This window comes from Emys orbicularis, chromosome 1 (genome assembly GCF_028017835.1).
Source record: "Emys orbicularis isolate rEmyOrb1 chromosome 1, rEmyOrb1.hap1, whole genome shotgun sequence".
In the NCBI taxonomy this organism is placed as follows: domain Eukaryota; kingdom Metazoa; phylum Chordata; order Testudines; family Emydidae; genus Emys; species Emys orbicularis.
In genome coordinates, this window is record NC_088683.1 from 235,153,275 (window position 1) to 235,174,424 (window position 21,150).

General features: G+C 41.3%; 1 protein-coding gene and 1 pseudogene across 1 annotated transcript; both read right to left on the reverse strand.

The window, feature by feature from the left end:
- Positions 1–9,763: 9,763 nt before the first annotated feature.
- LOC135895300 (claudin-34-like) lies at positions 9,764–10,464 on the reverse strand (annotated as a pseudogene).
- A 7,535-nt stretch (positions 10,465–17,999) lies between these two features.
- Positions 18,000–18,638, reverse strand: LOC135874545 (claudin-34-like). Its single transcript, XM_065399420.1, has one exon. The coding sequence runs from the start codon at positions 18,636–18,638 to the stop codon at positions 18,000–18,002; it is 639 nt and encodes a 212-aa protein (XP_065255492.1).
- Between the last annotated feature and the right edge of the window lie 2,512 nt (positions 18,639–21,150).

Consider the following 21,150-nt stretch of genomic DNA (forward strand, 5'->3'; position numbering starts at 1 on the left):
GACACGATAAGAAAAGGCAGTTTAATATTGAAATGACTCAGAATTAAGATCAGTTCACTCAGGTAAGTTAAAAAAAACCAAAATATTCCAATTTGCATGGAACCAACCTGAAACAAAATGTTTTGTTTAGGTTTTCCTGATGGAAAAATAAGAGAAAAAAATCAGCAAAATTGAAATTTTCCTGTGGAAAACTGTATTTTCTGTTGAAAAATCATTTTGATGGAAAATTCGCGACATGGTGTACTCAAATGTCAAAAAATGCCAAAGCTAAGTCTACTTGTGTAATCTTGATTTATGATATATAGTGTTATTGAAGTGGTGTTGGTCCCAGAATATGAGTGAGACAAGATAATATCTTTTACTCGCCCAACTTTTGCTGGTGAAAGAGACAATCTTTCAAGCTACACAGAGCTCTTCTTCAGGTTATTATGACAGTCATTATGATATTCATCTAATTTCACCTCACCATTCTATAGATGACTATCGAGTTACTCCTTCCTACATTAATATTCTTTTCATGTATAAACAGTAGAAAAAGCAATTTTAGAACTCTTAAATATCACAATCCACTAGTTAGTCCCTGATCTATTTGCAAAGTGAATTTTGAAGGCAAAATAACTTAAGGTATTGCCTTCTTCACATACAGTATGTGTGTTATGTACAAGAAATTAAGCTACTTACAGTACCTCAATATTGAAGGAAATGCTTATGAAGAAGGTTTGATTGAAACATTTTAAAATGTCAGATAGACACAGCATACTCTGGAATGTGATTTCTTGAGTTCCTTACTCCACTTCGTCATTTTCAGATGTAACCTGATAGGCTTCCCATTTCCTGTGGGAAGAAGATGAAATATGCATTGGTACTAGTAGAGTTTATCAATTATTTCTTGGGAAAAATTGTTCAAAATATTGTTGCGGCATTTTCATTTTCTGAAAACTAAGGGAAACTAGGGTCCGTTAAACTGGTATTATATTTAAATGCCCATGGCTGAGAAATCAGTCATTTGCAGTTGCTAATGACCACACTAATATTAAGTTCCCATGGGGAATCAAGACAAGGCTAGTTTGTTAAGTTTTCTGAATTTTATATTTGTAAATTGCGGATATGCTTGTGACATGGGAATGTAATGTGTGACCCTGTTCTCCTTTATGATACTATGTAACTAGTCTATTAATCAATTGACTGATAGCAGAGCTATAAACAAACCAAAGTTGAAGAGCATCTTGATACCTTGGGTCACAATTCTGAAGTCACCATTCCATTAAAGTGGTTAGTTTTCCTTACCGTCATTTCTGCCTTGATTGCCTGATTCTTTTGTGTTTCATGACTTTGGATAATTCAGGCTGGTACGTGGTTTCCTTCACACCTGTCACCAACCAGCCCAGGATAATGTGGATAGGCAATACCACCCTATCCACTGGAGGAGACAGCAAAAGAGACTCCATTATCTCTGTCTTAGTGGTCTCTATTAAACAAGACAGCCTAAACTATTTTAATAGACAGGGAGAAGGTTGGAATCAAAATTGTAAATTGGGGAGGAGGCAGAATCACAGGGTTTCTCCTTCATTTTCCACTGAGGCACAGAATATTTGAAAAGTGCACCAGCTCGTCTTTCTTGTATCCGTATAGAAGCCTTCACCATCCCCGTAAGTCTGGATCAGAGCAATAATTCGACACAAATGCCAGACATACCAGCTGTGCCAGAGTAGACATCCAATCCTCTTGTCTTGAAACATTAATGAGTACATCAAATCTGGATGTATGGACACAGATTTTCAGAAAGCCTTTGACAAGGTCCCTCACCAAAGGCTCTTAAGCAAAGTAAGCAGTTGTGGGATAAGAGGGAAGGTCGTCCCATGCATCAGTAAACTAGTTAAAACACAGGAAACAAAGGGAAGAATAAATGGTCAGTTTTCAGAATGGAGAGAGGTAAATAGTGGTGTTCCCAGAGAGCTGTATTAGGACCAGTGCTGGTCAACATATTCATAAAGGATCTGGAAAAGGGGTGAGTAATTTTGTATCATCTGCAATTTTTAAGTCCAAAGTAGACTGTGAAGAATTACAAAGGGATCTCATAAAACTGGGTGACTGGGCAACAAAATGGCAGATGAAATTCACTGTTGATAAATGCAAAATAATGCACATTAGAAAACATAATCCCAACTATACATACAAAATGATGGGATCTAAATTAGCTGTTATCACTCAGGAAAGAGATCTTGAAGTCATTGTGTATAGTTTTCTGAAAACATCCGCTCAATGAGCAGCATCGGTGAAAAAAGCCAACAGAATGTTAAGAACCATTAGGAAAGGGATAGATAATAAGACAAAAAATATCATAATGCCGCTATATAAATCCATGGTATGGTCACACATTGAATATTGCATGCAATTCTGGTTGTCCCATCTCAAAAAAGATATTTTAGAATTGGAAATGTAGAGAGAAGGGCAACAGAAAATGATTAAGGGTATGGAACAGCTTCTGTTTGAGGAGAGAGTAAAAATATTCAGACTTTTCAGCTTGGAAAAAAGACTCAGGGGCAATATGATAGAGATCTATAAAATCATGAAGAGAGTGGAGAAAGTGAATAAGGAAGTGTTATTTACTCCTTCACATAACAAAAGAACCCGGGGTCACCCGATGAAATTAATAAGCAGGAGCTTTAAAACAAACAAAATGAAGTACTTCTTCACACAATGCACAGTCCACCTGTGGAAGTAATTGCCAAGGGATGCTGTGAAGGCCACTGTTGGAAGAGAGGATACTGGGCTAGATGGGTCATTGGTCTGACCCAGTATGGCCATTCTTATGTTCAGTGATGCTGAAGAACACATACTGTCAATTGCACTGAGTTTGGTACCAGAACTGTGATTTGATCAGTGAATTGCAGTGTACATAGTAAGTGTTGTGAAAGTGAAGTGGTGAAACAAGTTCAAGCTGTACAATATGTACTGCTGTGTCCTGAAACCTACAGGCATAGTCCATTGGTGCTGATGCTATTGGGACAAGATTCACTAAAGGTCAGAACCAAATGAGTCCACAAGTTGAGACTATATGTGGCATGAAGCTGCATCTTACCCTCTGAACCTGACTCAAGCACTGCTCTCTTGGTCCATAGGCACCGACTCTGTGGGTGATCCGGGGCTCCAGCACCCACCAAAAAAAAAGAGGAGGTGCTCAGCAGGGCCGGCTCAGGCTTTTTTGCCGCCCCAAGTGGCGAAGGAGAAAAAAAAGAAAAGCCGCGATCGGCGGCACTTCAGCGGCAGCTCAACCGCGCCGCTTCATTCCTTGGCGGCAATTCGGCGCTCCGAGAGGGACTGAGGGACCCGTCACCGAATTGCTGCCGAAGACCCAGACATGCCGCCCCTTCCCATTGGCCGCCCCAAGCACCTGCTTGCTGCGCTGGTGCCTGGAACCGGCCCTGGTGCTCAGCACCTATGAGCCACAGTCATAGGTGGCACGTGACTCTTGCATTTGGGGAGGCTGGGCAGAAGTGCTGGAAGCTCCCTAGAAGTGTGTGTGGGGGCCCACCGGCACCTGGACTGTGGCCCCACCCCCACTCAGCCTCCTTCCCCCTAGGCTCTGCCCCAACTCCGCCTCTATCCTCGAGGCCGCACCTCCATTCCGCCTCTTCCCCTGAGGCACCCTCTGCCAAGGCACCCTCCATCCGCTCCTCTCTGCCCCCTCCCCGGAGATTCTCCCACCCCCTGCTTGCTCCTCTCTGCCTCTTCCCCTGAGGCATCCCTGTCCTCTCCTCTCTGCCCCTTTCCTGAGGCCCCCCTTGCCCTCTGCTCACTCCTCTCTGCCCCGTCCCTTGAGGCCCCTCCAACTAAGATACCAATGATAGACACATATTCAATAATTAGAATATGAAAAGTGTATAGATATGCTGAAAATAGCCTCCCCTCAAAACTGGCAGAGGCCCCCCCCCACAAACACATATACACCTCTTCAAGAGCACCCACCAGCAAAAACAAAAGTCAGCACCTGTATCTTGGTCCATCAATGTTCTAAATGTTACCTGGGTGTCATCTTTGATTCAGACCTAGCTCTAGGTCTTCATGTCCAGGCTATGTCTAAGTCTTGCAGATACAGCCTTCTCTATCCATCCACACAGCTAAAACTCCTGATCAGGCTTTCATCATCCCACATCTCATAAGAACATAAGGACGGCTGTACTGGGTCATACCAAAGGTCCATCTAGCCCAGTATCCTGTCTTCCTACAGTGGCCAATGCCAGGTGCCCCAGAGGGAATGAACAGAACAGGTAATCATCAAGTGATCCATCCCCTGTCTCCCATTCCCAGTTTCTGGCAAACAGAATTACTGCAAACATCCTTTTCCCTGACCTTGGCCAATGCAATCTTGCCTGGCTGCTATCCATTACTGTACTTACCACTATCACTAAACTACACAGAAAAATAATAGGCTATTCACACACTTAAGAAAGTATGTTGATTTTCCAGCTGGTCAAGACTCCTCTATGACTGTCTCAGTAGCAGAACAAACAAATATTGCTGAACAAGAACTCTCCTAAACTGTTAATTCTAGAATTTAAAGCTAAACATTCTCATCCCATAAATCTTGTTTCCATGGTTATTGTTTGTAACTAGCTCATTTGATAATTCTATAATGTACACACTTCAGAATGCTCTAGAACCTTGCCACATGAGGTGGGGCAGCCTTCACTGTGACATCTGCTCACCTGAACTCTTTAAACGGTAGTAACCATTGGGGGAGAGGCGGGGAGAGACTGAATAAATGTCAGACAGAATAACAGTTATAGTCCATTCTTCCTTATCTCCGCTAAAAGCTGTCGGTGTACAGAAAACAAAATTGTGCATTGCGTCTCAGTTATGGATCTGGAAAGTACAAGTTATATGCAGCTTGGCACAACACAATTATTTGGCTGGCTCTTTGGAAGCTTCCTGCTGCTGTTCAGGCTCTTCAGAAATCCCTTAGGATCATATACATGTTCATGCATTTGATCCAAGGCAGCCTATTATGAATCTTTCCTGTCTCTTAAATGATAACAACATGAGTTTGAATCCAAGATCCTTCTGCACTACAGCACAGACCGCTATCACTTGAGCTAACCAAGTAACTCCATTAGCTTACCGCAGCAATAGTATACTGTTATCATTCTGCCAGCATGTTACAGTTACAAAACAGTAAAGATAGTCTTCATCAAGACTTTAACCCAGACAATAAATAGAAAATGAAAAATGGCTCTCTTCCTACTGTCAGAGTTGTTACGGAGGTCTAAAACTCTTTGCCAAATTACTTTTCCAGGAATCTTCCTTGTTTAACAATTTCACTCTGATTAGAAGCAAAACTCTCACTCACAACTTACCTGATTGTAGAAAATTCCTTACTCAAAACATCCTTCAGGACAAATGCCTTTTTGTTGCCACACTTTCATTCTGCTGGAATCCCAGTGAAAATATAAAGTATTTCCCTTAATAATAATCTTCCTACCCTATCTCTTTTTACTATAGAAGTAAACTCTAGAGGAGAGGATTTTCCCAGCCAAAAGTCTGTCCCATTACAAAAATAAATGAAATAAAAAAGCAGATGGGGAAAATCTCCCTTCTCATATTTAGAAACACATTACAGTAACTCCTCACTTAACATTGTAGTTATGTTCCTGAAAAATGCGACTTTAAGTGAAACGATGTTAAGCGAATCCAATTTCCCCATAAGATTTAATGTAAATGAGAGGGTTAGGTTCCAGGGAATTTTTTTTCACCAGACAAAAGACTATCTATCTATCTATCTATACTGTGTATATATATACATATATACAAACACACACACACACACAGTATAAGTTTTAAACAAACAATTTAATACTGGTACACAGTGATGATGATTGTGAAGCTTGGTGGAAGAGTCAGAGGGTGGGATATTTTCCAGGGAATACTTTACTGCTAAATGATGAACTAGCATTTGGCTGAGCCCTCAAGGGTTAACTCGTTGTTAATGTAGCCTCACTCTACAAGGCAGCAGGCATGGAGGGAGGGGAGAAAGCATAACAGACAGAGAGAGACACACACACAGTGTGTGTGTGTGTGTGTGTGTGTGTGTGTGTGTGTGTGTGAGAGAGAGAGAGAGAGAGAGAGAGAGAGAGATGCACATCTACCCTTTAAGTCTTAAGTACACTGCCTTGTTAATTAGATCAGCTTGCTGAGACCGCAGCTGCTGCCTGGAAGCTCCCTCCGTCCTGAACCCTGTTGTGTGTCCCCCCTGCTCTATGGAAATGGGGTAAGCGGGGTGCAGGAGCAGGGGGAGGGGGACACCCTGACATTAGCCCCCCCCTCCCCCCTCCCCCCATACAGCAAGAGGAGTCTCTGGGAGCAGCTCCAAGGCAGAGGGCAGGAGCAGCACATGGCAGTGGGGGGAGGGACAGCTGAATGCTGGCAATTGCTAGCCTGCTGGGCAGCTGCTGCACAGGGAACTTACGGGAGCAGGGAGCTGATAGGGGAGCTACCAGTCCACCCTGATTCCAAGCCCCCACCAGCTAGCTCCAACGGGCTGCTCTTCCTGCAAGCAGTGGACAAAGTAGGCGGCTGCCAAACGACGACATTAGAAAGGAGCATTGCACAACTTTAAACAAGCATGTTCCCTAATTGATCAGCAACGTAACAATGAAACAATGTTAACCAGGATGACTTTAAGTGAGGAGTTACTGTACTCATTAAGTGATCAGCAAACTTTCATAGATTCTAAGGTCAGAAGGAACCACTGTGATCCCATTTAAAACAGGCCATAGGAATTCCCTGAATAAATTCCTATTTGAAATGAAGCTGACCTAGTTGATTTAGCCTCTTGATAATCAGCCCAAAGCTCTCAAACTTCAGAGAATTTCTTTAGGGCCCTGTTGCACATTTGACAGGCATTAAAGGCTAAATTCAGACTATCTGTAAGCAGGCACAAACTGAAATATTTTGAATATAGTTGTGTATTCCAGGGGCTTGATCATCAGCTGATGTAAATTAGTGTAGCTTCATTGACTTCAGCTGAGAATCTGGACACAGGTATTAATTTGACTCAAACCAGCCTGTTCTAGAAGCAAACTGTAGCTCTGAAACTGTGATGTCTTTGTTTTCTGTGTACAGCATTTTTGAATTTCTAAGATCTCTGCCTGTGTAGAGACTGCATTCATTCTGCACTCAGAGTGGCTGCAACCTGTTACCCAGTGCAGACCCTCATGGAGACATTCTGGGCTGGATTCACAAAGGGACTTATAAACCTAACTGCCACTTTAGGCACCTAACAACAATATTTAGGTGCCACCAGCATTCACAACCCCATGCTCAGCTGCCACTTTACCCTAGAGGTGCCTAAGTCTCCACAGCACCTAAATTTCAGCAGGTGAGTAGGTGCACAGCTAAGTTGGGACACCACTCAGCAGCTGGGTATCTAATTCATCTCTAAGTCCCAGCAGGATTCACAAAATGGGCATTCCCCTACTTATCTTTCCTTTGGGGCGTAACTCAGTAGGAATGCTATGAGCATGCATACACCCCTACAAAATGGCCTGCGAAGGGAGTAGGCTGTAGGAGACCTCAGTTCAATTCCCTCCTCTATCTGATGTGGAAAAGGGATCTGAATTGGGTCTACCTCCTCTTGGGACAGAAGCCAACCACTGGGCTAAAGGATATAAGTGGGACACCACCACCTGTTCCTTCAGCATTTCTTGCAAAAAAATGGCTCAACACCTAACTTCAGGGGAGAGTTGATGGCTGTGAACTCCAACTGGAGATAGGTGACTCTCTCTGATCCAGCGTTAGGCACTTAACTCCCTTTGAGGGCCCCACTCCTGTCCTCAGCATTTCCTACTGGCTAGGTTAGGCAGCTCTCCACTCAGTATACTGGCTGCTGTGATTCCCATTCTTAAGCACCTAACTCTCCTTATGCATTGCACAGGGAGTCTGGGTACCTACCTCACGGCTGTGAATTCCACTAAGCTGCAGGGTGCCTAAAAGTCAGGTGCTGCAACACTCAGCACTGCAGTGACCGAGTCCCTTTGTAAATCTAGCCCTATGTTTTGTTATTTCTTTTTGTTGTTTTCTTTAATAAAAAATAAGTTCATTTTAAACTAAATGGATGCTCTTTGAATATGGAAAAACATAATGTGATGTGTGCTCTTAAGATAAAAGGCAGCACTACAGCTCTGCTGCACACACCCTTTCCAACTTCTGTTTTAATAACTGCAGCCAGTTAAATGAGCAGTGTCTGCCTTAATCAACCCCGATAACTAACAGTGATACCATTAGAACCTTGTGGTTGCCACATCCTCTCAGGAATGCTGAATCACTTTGTAGTGTGCACCTTCACCCTTGTCACACCAGGCCAGTGGCACCAACTTTTTTTTTAAAAGATTACAGGTTTTAAAATACTACTTAGAATACATACATACAGCACTTTCCATTTTACAAGCACTTTACAAACATTAACGAACCCTCACACCATTCCTGTGACCTAGAGCAAGTCTACACTACAGCACTACATCAGCACAGCTGCACCAATGCAGCTGCACCACTGTAGCGCGTCTGATGAAGACACGCTATGTCAACAGGAGAGCCCGTCGGCATAATTGCTCCACCATGGTGGGAAGCGGAAGCTATGTTGGCAGGAGAGAGTGGACACAGTGCGGGTGTGGACAGTGCAAAACTTGCATCACTTGTGGGGCGGCTTTTTCATACCCCTGAGCAATGTAAGTTAGATTGACTTAAGCGGTAATGTAGACCTGCACTTAGATAAGTGTTATTACCATTTTAGAGATGGGAAAAGAGAGGCAGAGACAGGTTAGGTGACTCTCCCTAGGGCACACAGAAGACTAGTGTCAGAGCTGGCATAAGAGCAGAGTTGTTCCTAAGCCTGAGTTCAGTCACTTAAATCAATCTGCCAGACCGGGCTGACCTAAAATCCTCATTGTTTGTAAACTCTTTTTAAAAGCATGAAAGAAACATGTTTTCTCTGTCAACGTTGTCCTTTTTCATTTGGCCACAGTGGTTTGGTTTGTTGCTGGTTTTAACAACACTGTAATGAATGTGGGGTTTTTTCCCCCTGGAATTTGTGGCTCTCTTTTTTGTTCAACATCATCATCATCATCACTGAAGTCAGCAATTAATCTCTCTCTCAAGGAACAGGATTTGTTAACTCATGCTCCCTCTGCTGGCTCTTAAGTAGAAGAGCACAAAATGTGATAGATACTGCATTAACAACTGATTAAGCTTGTTAATCATCTCATTGCACTCAAAAAATGTGTGTCAGGCTGCAAGGTGGATGGAAAAGTAGGGCATTCATAGATTTGAGGCCATAAGGGACCATTATGATCATCTAGTCTGACCATCTGCATAACAGAGACCATAACTTCTGGTTAAACTAGCTGCATACATATCATTTAGAAAGACAGCCAATCTTGATTTAAAGACTTTAGTGTCAGGTGTTGATTACAGTAGGAAAAACTCAATTAAATGAACAGGTCAACAGTGAAAAGTTAAATACCTATTTTGAAAGAAAATAAAAACTTATAAAGTTCACGTATATAGAAGACAAATGATAGCAGTCAGCAACTGTAGAGTGAATCAACAGTTCACTTCAATGTTGAGTCTGTAGCAATGTCTCGTAATTATTAGAAATAGCTGTTTATGTGAAAATCACTAATTATATACTTTGTTGGTGTGCCCCTATGTTCCAATACTAACATATTGATGTCACTGCAAATCCAGAGAGCTCCTTGAACACACAAAGTCACTGGGCTACTATGTTTATCTTGTAGCTATGCTCCAGCTTTCTCTCATGCAGCTCAAGTCTGTTATCAGACAGCACCGTAACATCCGGCATCACAGGATGTTTGTAAGAAAGGGAAAAGGTCCCACTCATCAACAGCAAGATGACAGACACGATCCCGACAGGAATAGCAGCACCAACTTCCTGTGCTTCTAAGCTGGAGGGCATGTAGAAAGAAGGAGGAAATGGGATAGCACAATTGTATGCTACAGAATAGCAATTCCAGGTCACTGGAACTAAGACACAGACACCAGCAAATATTTTCAAGATAGGAAAAAGCTGATAGTCTGAGTTTTGGGAAGAATTTCCATATAAATATTCCTCAGAGCAAAGACAGTGAAAGCTTTTCCTAGTGCCCTCAGGACTATAGCAGCCAATACAAGAACCTGGGCAACAGAAATTTCCTGGGGAATGAAGGCATCATTGAAACGGAATCTGTGACAGAACATTATCCGAAGGTCTCTGGAGACTTTGCCGTGACTGTTAAAACAAACTTTCCAGATTCCTACCCAAACAATGCCAGAGGAGATGATGGTGGCGTTACTTGTATGCCACATTCTCCAATGCACTTGTCCCATTGAGATGATGCACAGGATCCAGCCTAACGTACCTAAAGCAAGGCCAATTATCTGGAGGTGAATACTAGTGGCCAGGGAGGTCATGGTCTGGAGATCTTCAAAGAGTGCCCGGATCCTGTCATGGGCAAATGCAGACAAGTGCAGGTCCACTGAAATGAAGTGGAATATAAATAAAATAATATATTGTTTCTTTATACACACACACATTAACACATATGGGGCCAGATTAACGCATAGACAAAGCCAGGCACGTGCCTAAGGCCCAAATTCATGGAGAGGCCCATGTGTTAGGTCACAATGCCACTCACTCAAATTTGGCCTGACCGCTCCTCTGTCATGACAAAAGGACAGCTGGGCCAAACCTGAGTGGGCAATGGAGTGGCCAGCACTGTGCCCCCTTGCTGCTGCTGTGGAGCCAGCTCCTGCACCAAGGCTCCCCCTCCTCCGGACAGGAGAGAATTCACTTAGCTACACCTGTGTAGCAGGAGCTGAAGGTGCTTAATAGCTCACAAGTGCAGCTGCACTGGCCTGGACAGGGTTAATATGAAAGCATCCACATCACCAGAGCATCTAATTTAGCTGGCCAGGAGAGGGGCCCAGAAGTTTGTTTGCCTCGGGCCAGACGATGAGTTAATCCAGCCTTGTGCACATACGTTCATGCAACGCCCCAGTACTCGGCAGAGCTACAGGCCTTTTGGAGGGAACTCCTGCTGCCTCTGCACTGGGTGCCATGGCAACTAGTGGGCAGGGTTCTGAGCCAGCTGGGAAGCAGACAAGACCCAAGTGCAGAAGCCTGGTTCTGCTTCAGCTCCACCCACATCAGAGCCTTTTGGCTTTAGGAGGACGGGCTTCCTCCCTGGACACTGGAAAGCAAGTAACCAGGCATAGGCGCTGACTTCCCCTCTTTCTCCTGGGTGCTTAACCCTCCCCTCTGCCTCTGCCCCCGCCCCTACTCCACCCCTTCCATGAGGCCCCGCCCCTTCCCTGCTCCCATTCCAACCCCTTCCCCAGAGTCCCAGCCCTAACTCTGCCCCCTTCCTGCCAATATTCTCTCTCGTTCCCCAGATCCCCACCCCGGCCCCGCCTCTGCCTCCTCTCCTGAGCGTGCCACGTTCCCATTCCTCTCCCGCCTCCCAGAGCGTGCTAACGCTGCCAAACAGCTGTTTGGTGGTGGCCGGGGGGAAGCGCTGGGAGGTAGGTGGAGGAGCGGGGACACGGTGCGCTCAGGGGAGGGGAAGGAGATGGGGCGGGGGGAGAGAGGAGCTTGGCTGCCAGTGGGTGCAGAGCACCCACTATTTTTTCCCCGTGGGTGCTCCAGCTCCGGCGCACCCACGGAGTCAACACCTATATAACCAGGTACTCCACAGGCCTGCTCCTGCTCCCATTGAAATCAGTGGGAATGTTACCAGAAGAACCGGATCAGCCCTTGTATTTTTCTTTTCAGGTCTCTCCATAATGTTTTCTCTTATTTCCCTCTGCTCTTTCTTCAGAATATTTTCTGCCATCTTTGAAAAGCCTCTCTCATTTTTTTGCTCTTTCATATTCGCCCCAGCCATTATCGTCCATCCTACTGCCATGTTGTTTTTATTGATTATATGTATTACCATAGTGTCCAGGAGCCCATGCCTCTTCGCTCCCCTTCTTCTCTTCTCTGTGTCCCCTTGCTTCCTCTAATATTCCATTTTCTGTCCGTGTGAAAAAAATAAAAACATATGTAGAATCCTGTTTATCTGAGCTTCCATTAGTCGTCTAGAACCACCAACCACCTGGGATTGAGAGCCCTGGGTGTCTGGTGGTTCAGTTAATACAGAGAGCCAGATAATGGAAGCTCGGATAAATGGGGTTCTACTGTATATCAGTAAAACATTGTGTTCATCTGATCCCTAATATATATTGCGGCCAGGGAAACTAAACTTCAGCGTTTCATTTTAATTGCGGAAAAAGGCAGATTTTTAGGGGGGTTTTATCAGAGAATTTTGCAGGTTTTTTATCACAGAAAACTAGGATCCCTGCTCATTACTAATATTTAGCACCACATAATTCTGTATATGCATGAATTAATTCTTCATCACTGAGGATAGCTTTTTAGGTAGGAACAATGTTCCTATAGATTTATCCAAGGGCACTGGAACAATTTGTATAGTGGAGGTGCTGAGAGCTATTGAACCAAACCGTAAACCCTGTATATAATGGAAACCACTTCAAGCCAGTGGGTGTGGTAGCACCCCCTACTCCGCTAGTTCCAGCATCTATGGATCTATCTTAAGAACATAGTTGGCCTTCATTACTATAGTATCAGTGCACCACACAGTCTTTGCTGTGTTTATCCTCACCACACCTCCCTGAGGTAGAGAAGTGCTATTACCCCATTTTACAGATGTGGAGCTGAGACACGGATTTTTAAAGGTGTTTAGGCACCTAACGATGCACTAGTAGCCTAGTCATAGTTACAAAAGCTTCTAGATGCATAACTCCCATTCAAATACAACTAGGAACCTATTTGCATGTTTAGGCATCTAAATACATTAAAACTATAGCCATAAGTGACTTGTCTAACATCACTCAGGAAGTTTGTGGAGGAGCAGGGAACTGAACCCAGCTCTACCCAACTAGCACTCTATCTACCAGCCCATCCTTCCTCTCTCCAGTAAGGAGATGGGACTACACTGATTCAGTCGGGGAATGGGAATATTTTTGGTTTAGAGAAAGATGGCTTTATGAACTGATGCTGTGTCTGGCAATGTTGATGGTGACATTCATAAAAGGAATCCCAGATTAGTTTTCCTTAGTGGATATCTGAATGTACTTGGAGCCTATAATTTTCATGTCCATTAGTGTGTTATTTTAAGAGAACAATTTGCCACAAGTGCCTTCATTATTCTAGTACAGAATTCCAGATAAATTCTGTACGAGGTAAATTTGAACATTTAATTTTAGCAAAAAAATCTTTGTTTTGAAGTATTTTAATCTCCTAAAGTTCAGGAAATTGCATGTGGCATTTCAAATTTTTCCAGGTAAAACCAGAGTGGGTTAAGCACTAAAATAGCCTTTTAACTTTAAAAAAATTCATCAAAGGACTGCTTTTTAAGGAGTTTAAGCCATCAAAGAGCAGGAAGGGAAGGTGAAGAATGGAGGATCAAGGCACTATTTTTCCTCGTTGAGAGAGAGAAGGCCCTGGGATAATTATTATAGGCTTTTGGGGCAAGGTTTGGCAACACTTACTGCTCAATACAGTTGCAGAATTAAGTCCTTAATTTCTAAAATCATATTCCTTATTTCATATTCCTAAAGCAATGTGTTCTTTAATAACTCCACTGTTTATTTCAGGATTCAGTTTAAGTTGTCCTCTTTTTACAAACTTCCCATGATTTGCTCCAGGCCTGTATTTCTGAACTTGCATCTCTGATTTTTCTCTGGTCCTTTCATACAATCTGATGTGAGAGCCTTCTGCTATGAAACCCCTGCCATCTGAAACAGCCATCTTGTGTCTCTAAATCACAGCTATGCTCCACGTCTTTTCAAATCTCACCAAAGCCATCTTTTTTCCCTTTCCTACATCTTTTTATTCCCTCTGCTTTTTTTCCTTATTAACTTTGCCACTGTAATTTAATTCTGCAAAGTGTTTTATGCAGTTTTAAAGTAAGACACAATACACAATTATGTTGTATTCTGTCTGAAGATGAATCTGTGTGTAAGTAGCTGGAAAATGATTTTGGAATGTTAGGAAGGAAATCCACCGGTCATTTTCTGATCTCTCTTCACAGTAGCATCCCATAACATATATAAGAACAAAGACATTTCTTCCTCACATTGGTATGTGCTTAAGAAATAGAAGTACTCAAAATCAGCAGTGAAGATAGCCCTTGTGAAAAATTGTTGGATCAAAAATGCGTATTGCTTTCCTGTCAGAAACAGCATGTTTTGCAATATAACCTCTCCTGTTCTCCTTTGTTTCAGCTGTAACTGGGAATGATCCTCATTTTTTCTGGGAAGAAGATAATCTTCATTCGCACAAAGATATATTCAGTCAGTCAGATATTCACTTTGTATGCTTTCACAATATATTGGATTATTAATGAGTTCTTTTTAATGTGGTCCATTATTTAAATAACCACTGCTGGGAATTCAGTAATAAACATCTATCAATAACCAATGGAGTACAAAAAGTGGCATGTTAAATTCTTTTTAATTTTACATCCGCAAACTGCATCTACTTTTCTTGAAAAAATATTTTTTGTGTGATCCAAACAATTTTCACAGAAACACTTCCAGTATATTACAGTCTGCTAGGGCACAATCCTATTCCTAATGAAGTCAATTGCTTTATCAATTGATATCAGAGCAACAAATAGACAAGTGAGGCAGATGTTACAAACAAATCAGTATCCTAAAATGCAAAGAGGTATAGTCTCCTTCTTAATGCATATGGATTGACTGATGTAATTCATTAGTCAATTAAAAGAAAAGCCCTAATTCTTCTTCCCCTAAACAGACATTTGTTACACCAGTGAAAGCTTCAAACAGATAATCCAAAACACCAAACCATGATCAGAAAAATAAAACAGGTCTGGGTGTGTTTGTAGACGGAGCTAGTATAGAGGCATTCCCAGACAGGGTGGAACCCACAGGTCAGTTTCAAGGTCACTAGTAAGGTAGCATGGAGAAGTCTGCACTAAAGCTGATGGACTGTACCACATTTGTGGATAAAAAAAAAACCAGGAGCTTCAATTTTCCCGGATGCCAGAATCTTAACCTTCATAAGCAAAACATTCAATAAAATTTAGGTTGAAATCCTGGTCCCACTGAAGTTAATGGGAGTTTTGCCATTGATATCAATGAGGCCAGAATTTCATTTCTGTTTTGGGAGACATCCAGGGTGTTAAAACTCTATGGTATTTGACTACAGACCTATGTTTTGATGTACATAAATACACATTGATAGTCTTGCTATTGGTGTTGGATATTAAGTTTGAACTGCATAGAGGGACAGAGGTTAATAAATAACAATATATGCATTTATATGCTGTAGAAATTTATAAAGAAATAAATACTGTTTCAGGAATATACACAGGCACACAGTACAACCCCAATTATCCAAAGATAATGGGAGCCACCCAAAGCTTTCAGATAATCAAAGGAGCTAGTGCAACGGTCTTTGAAATCTGTGCTCTAACCCCTAACACAGATTTCTGTTAGGTTGGCTGTCTCTCTCACCTTATCACAGTCCTGGTTACTTTACAATTCAGACCTTGTAGAGCTCAGAAGTTCCATACAAACAGTGCTTCAAAGTCACACCTCAGGACACAGTGAACAAACAGACATCAGCACTGAATGGAACAGTACCAACATATACCCAAATTTCTACATGTTTTTGTTTTAGCTAAGAAGAATGAATAAAAACCCAACCCAATGGTTCAGTGAATGTGGTCGAGGAAAACAGTTGGAATTACACCCATTTTATCTCCAAATAAACTCATCAACATCTGTGCTGCTGCTTCTTTTTATTAAATTTAAAACTTTAAAAATGTTTTGCCAGAAAATGTTCATATTTTATTACTTTAGTGAAATACACACACACCCCTACCTTGTTCTGCTACAAATACAAGAAAGTAAAATGGAAACTTTATTATGTATAATATATCGGGAGAACTGATAGAATCTTGATTATCTGGAACATTTAAAACTATACTTGACAAAGCATTACAAAATGTATCATGAAGATCCAACTTTCACTAGCAGCAGGCTGGAATAAATTAGCTAATAGGTCTGTTCCACCTCTAATTCTTTTGGTTTCATAAACAGTATTCAAAAGTGTTGTATACAGTTACAAACAGTTATAGTATTAAATAATAAATAATTACAGAAGGTGAAAGAAATTTCAAGTTAGACACAAGAGAGAGAAGCTACTATTTCAGAGAAGATTTAAAAAGTAGGGGGGAAAGTTGATGAGCTTTGGAGATACTCTACTGAAAGTGGTATAAACTGCAGAGGAAAAGGCTCTCTAGCAACAGTGGCAAGACCGTAAATTAGAACCAGTGAGAAAGCTGGTTCTAGCAGCAGAGGAAACAGAGAGGTAGGAGAGGGAGGCCAGGTTCATGGGATAGACCAGGGGAAGTCACAGTGTGTCAATGAAGAAGCAAATTCCCTTGTCACATACCCATGCAAACCTAATGATTTCAATGGAGTTTGCATGGGTAAAACTGAGGCAGAATTGGCCAAATCAGGCAGTTTTGAACAGGATCCTGAAAGGAATGGAGGAGGAAGTAGAGTTGATTGGCAGGGGGAGAAGATGGATATGGTTGCATGTCTCCCCAGAAGTGGAAAATTGGAAGAATTGCAAGAATTTGGCTTTGCTTTCATAATTTTCATTTTTTTTTAACCTCAGAAATTAGGAATGAAAAGCAACAGCAGAACTAATTACCAAAAATAATAACTGCCAGCCAGAACTGGTTTATTGGCATTCTACATCTTGTATAGTTAACGTTTACATGAGTATTTTAGAAAACACATTGTAATTAAAGCAATGAATCTTCATGTATGTTCATTTATATTCCTAGGACTCTTGTAACAGAGATTTGAAAATTCAGGGCCCCTCATGGGACTTTATTCAATAAAAGGTCTCTTACCACTGCTCAATTGTTCCCCTGAAATCCTGATTTTTGTGGGCTTCTCTGGTTTATTGCTGTGCTTTGGACATTTTAAAAAAATCCAATTAACATATAAAACATTTGCTGCAACCAAAAGTTTCATGCATGGATTTCTGATGATAGAAAGAACAGATTTCAACGTAAGAAATATTCTAGTAGTGACACTGGTCAAAGATGTTTCCCTCTTTCACATTCCTTTTTGAATTAGTGCAGTCTCTGATCAAGAAGCATATGTTTGCAGACTTTCTGGATCTTTTGTTTAAATGAGGAACTGATAACACACCATACCTCCAGGTGAAGACTTGCAGCAAGCAAAGTAAGGATATACAAATAAATATAGGGTCAAATACAATCAACTTCAGAGGGCACCCTACAGATAGAAGAGAAACTAGTAAGACATCTTTAGTACAATACATGGAGACTCATATACTACAATTGTAATGATATTCAAGTTGAGTTTGACTACAGTACGTACTAGAATTCTTGATATGTCACTGAAAGTCTTCTATGCAGGACAAAAATATCTTGGGAGCAAAAAAAGACAAGTTCACATTGAGAAAATATAGTTGCACAAGGTGCATAATATTGGAAGGACCTAATTCAGTGGGGCAACATCAATTCCTTGAACATATTAAACAGCTTGTTCTTCTAAACTTTAATACATGAATAAAGTCCATATATGCAGATGATAACAAATGCTTGAAGTCGGCAGCTGTGGCACGAATCAACCAATCGTCTCATCGGTGAGTCCTTGATAATGTATGGCAATTAATAGGATAGTTGTTTTATGTCCAAACCACTAACCATGGCGTTTACTGGTATTCATCTGGTTTGAATACCCAAATATTAATGCCACTGTAAGTTAGAATAAGATCCAGATAAGGCCTTAACATGCAGTTCCTGGGTCATTATATTTATATTTTAACTATGCTCCACCTGCCTGGTACAAAGTTCAAGTCTCTGTTATCAGGATTACACCCCAGCATTTGGGGTGACAGGAAATCTGTAAGAAAAAGAGAAAGTCGCACTCATCAGCAGCAGGATGGCAGATATGATCCCAACAGGAATAGCAGCACCAACTTCCTGAGCCACTGGGCTGGAGGGCATGTAGAAAGAAGGGGGAAAGGAGATTGTTTGGTTGTGCACTACAGAATAGAAATTCCAGCTCACTGGAATTAAGACACAAAGACCTGCAGCTAGGTACAAGAATCCAGCCACTAGAAAAAAACGGATGATCTGAGTTTTGTAAAGTATTCCCATATAAATATTCCTCAGAGCAAATATAGTGGAAGCCATTCCCAGTGCACCAACGACCATGGCAATCAGCAGGAGGCCCTGAGCAACAAAAATTGCATTGGGGATGGAGGTCTCATAGTCATTCATTTTATGACAGATCTGTTCTTTAAGGTCAGAGGAAACGTGGAGATAACTAATGAAGCAAACTTTCCATATTCCCACCCATGCAATGCCAGAAGAGATGATGGTGGTGTTGTCCACATGCCATACTCTCCATTCCACAAGTCCCATTGAAACAGTGCATAAGATCCAGCCTGTTGTACCAAAAGCAAAAGCAGCTAGTTGGAGGTGAGAAGTGCTGACTAGGGAGGTCATGGTCTGGAGATCTTCAACAAATGTCAAAATTCTGTTGTGGGCATATTAGCCATACAGACAATTGCAGAGGCACTGAAAAAAACCACAATATATCATTATGAACATGATCATATTAGTTAGTTTGTTTGTGTGTGTATGTACGTACACATGAGAGAGTACACATACAGAGGAAGTATCATAGTCTCCTTTCCTTAACCATGGTGAATTTGTGAAGATTAGTGTTTATAACTGAATAACATCAAGATTTTCTTTCAATTCACTTTGTTGTACTGGGGATGGGGAGGAAATGTCCCCCATTGGCAAGTATTATACGATTTATTTTACATTCCTAAACCAAAAGGTAAGTTTCATGTATTTCCCAAAGTTATTTTCTCCATTGGTGCACATTGTGATTCTAGTATATCTTACAGCCTTGGAGTCTGAAATCCTCTGTTTACCCACAGAATGCAGGCAATGGCCCTGCAAGCTTCTTCATTCCACCACTGTACCTCAACTTTGAGCTGAAGGGATCAACGTTAGACAGACTGAAAACGAGAGATCTGTAAGCATCAACTTCCCCATTCATCCCCATTAAGATGAAGGCTGATGGTGAAGATTTAAATGTCAGCATTTATAATGATTAAACTGAGAATGTTTTAGCATTATTCTTGGATTGAGGGTAGATTTGGGACTGAGTAGAATACTATCTTTTTCTCTGTTCTCCACACCTACATAGTGGAATAACATTCTCTAGTGTCTTAGATTCAAAAACGGTGACTCATTATAACCCACCCAGCTTCCTCAGTTCCGGACACCATGGGATAGTAGTGGAATATTTCAGACCTTGGCTCATATGCTGAGTTTACCAACAGCATGCAAATTAATCATGCTGATTGATTTTGTCATGCAGAAATTTTTTTGACTAAGAACTGGGCTGACACCCCCAACTGTTTCACATAGGCTTTCAAATAACTATAGCAATGATTCATTGCCACTAATGATTATTGGACTTGAATTTAATTTATTACGCAGACCTGACAGGCGCTATACATCTTTAAATTCCATGAGCTATCCATTCTCCCATCTCTTCCCTCTTTTAATAATAGTCCAGATAAATTTAGTTTATAAACTGGGGGCTTGATTCAAGAAAGACAATATATTAGGCCAAATTTTTCTCTCACGACAATAGGTAGATCTACAGTGAGGGGTTTTGAATGTTAACACACATAACTTTTCTATATATTTAACTTTTTAGAATTTCACAAATATATCCAAGCCATATCTAGCTAGCTGCTGTTCCTTACAAATAATCTAGCTGAGGGTATAAATTGTCAAAGATCATTTTGGAAATCTTGGGTAGAAAAATCCAACAGTTAGTCTCTTTATCCAATAATATATAGTAGGTCTGGACAAAAACATTCTTTCTTGACATACTGGTATGTTGTATACTTACTTCAGCATTGAAGATAATGCCAGAGAAAACAGGATAGCTAAGGCAGTTTTGGGGCCCTAGCTAGATATAGCATACTCTTCAGTCTGATCATATCAGCTTCCACTGCACTTCTGTATTTCAGACAGAATTCAGACTGTCCATTTCCTGTGGGAAGAAGACCATCTCCATATTGCAAATGTATATTTAATCAATTGTTTCTTTGGGGGGGGGGAGGGAATTACTCTGGCAAACCTACCTATATTTTTATCTGCTCAAAATGCATTACATTAATAAAGGCTCTTCAATCTGGTACATGATTTAATCATCTCTTTTATAGAAATCTGTAATTAATAGCTGCTAATAACCACTCTGGTATTACGTCCCCATGGGGAATTATAGATGGCATGTTTTCTGTCTTAGTTTCACATCTACGAAGTGCAGCTATTATATTTGTCTAGCACTGGGAGCACTGCATATAAAATTTTCATTGTTGAATTACCTCCGCTCTTATTTAAGTGAGTTGACGCCAGTAGGAACAAAGATAGGCCAAAGCTGAACACTTTTGAAACTCCCACCCTTTGAGCAGAGCCCCAAACTCTATATTTATAAACCACTGGTAAATAACTACTCTGTTCATCAGCTGACTGCTACCAGGTAGAGCTGGTGAATTTCACAACCAAGTCGGTGTCACAAAATGTCAGAACTCATTAGAGCATAGTCTCATCTTCATGCACTTGGATTTACCTGTTTGTTTTCTTGTAGAATTAAATGAGACTAAACCCCTGGATTATTATTCCCACTGCCAATCAAACCAATCCACATTTTAACTTAGCTCAGAAGAGACACGAGGGAATTTTTTAAAAATCAGAAAGGTTGATTTGTAACTTTTCTTTCTTTCTTTCCTTTTTAAAGATTGATTTTATTGAAATTAGCAAAAATGTTATTTGAAATTTAAATTAAAAAAGGAGGGGGGATTTACAGTAAGATCCTGAAATGCATTGGGACCCATTGGATTGTTTGAGGATGGCAGAGATGTGGTTTCATGTTTCTAGAATGCTCAGAAAAGAAAATTTTGCAGATGGCAAAAATGTTGCTTTCTCC

Bases quoted from the DNA above. Each gene is read 5' to 3' on its own strand.
- LOC135874545 (XM_065399420.1), bottom strand. From the start codon at position 18,638: ATGACCTCCCTAGTCAGCACTTCTCACCTCCAACTAGCTGCTTTTGCT.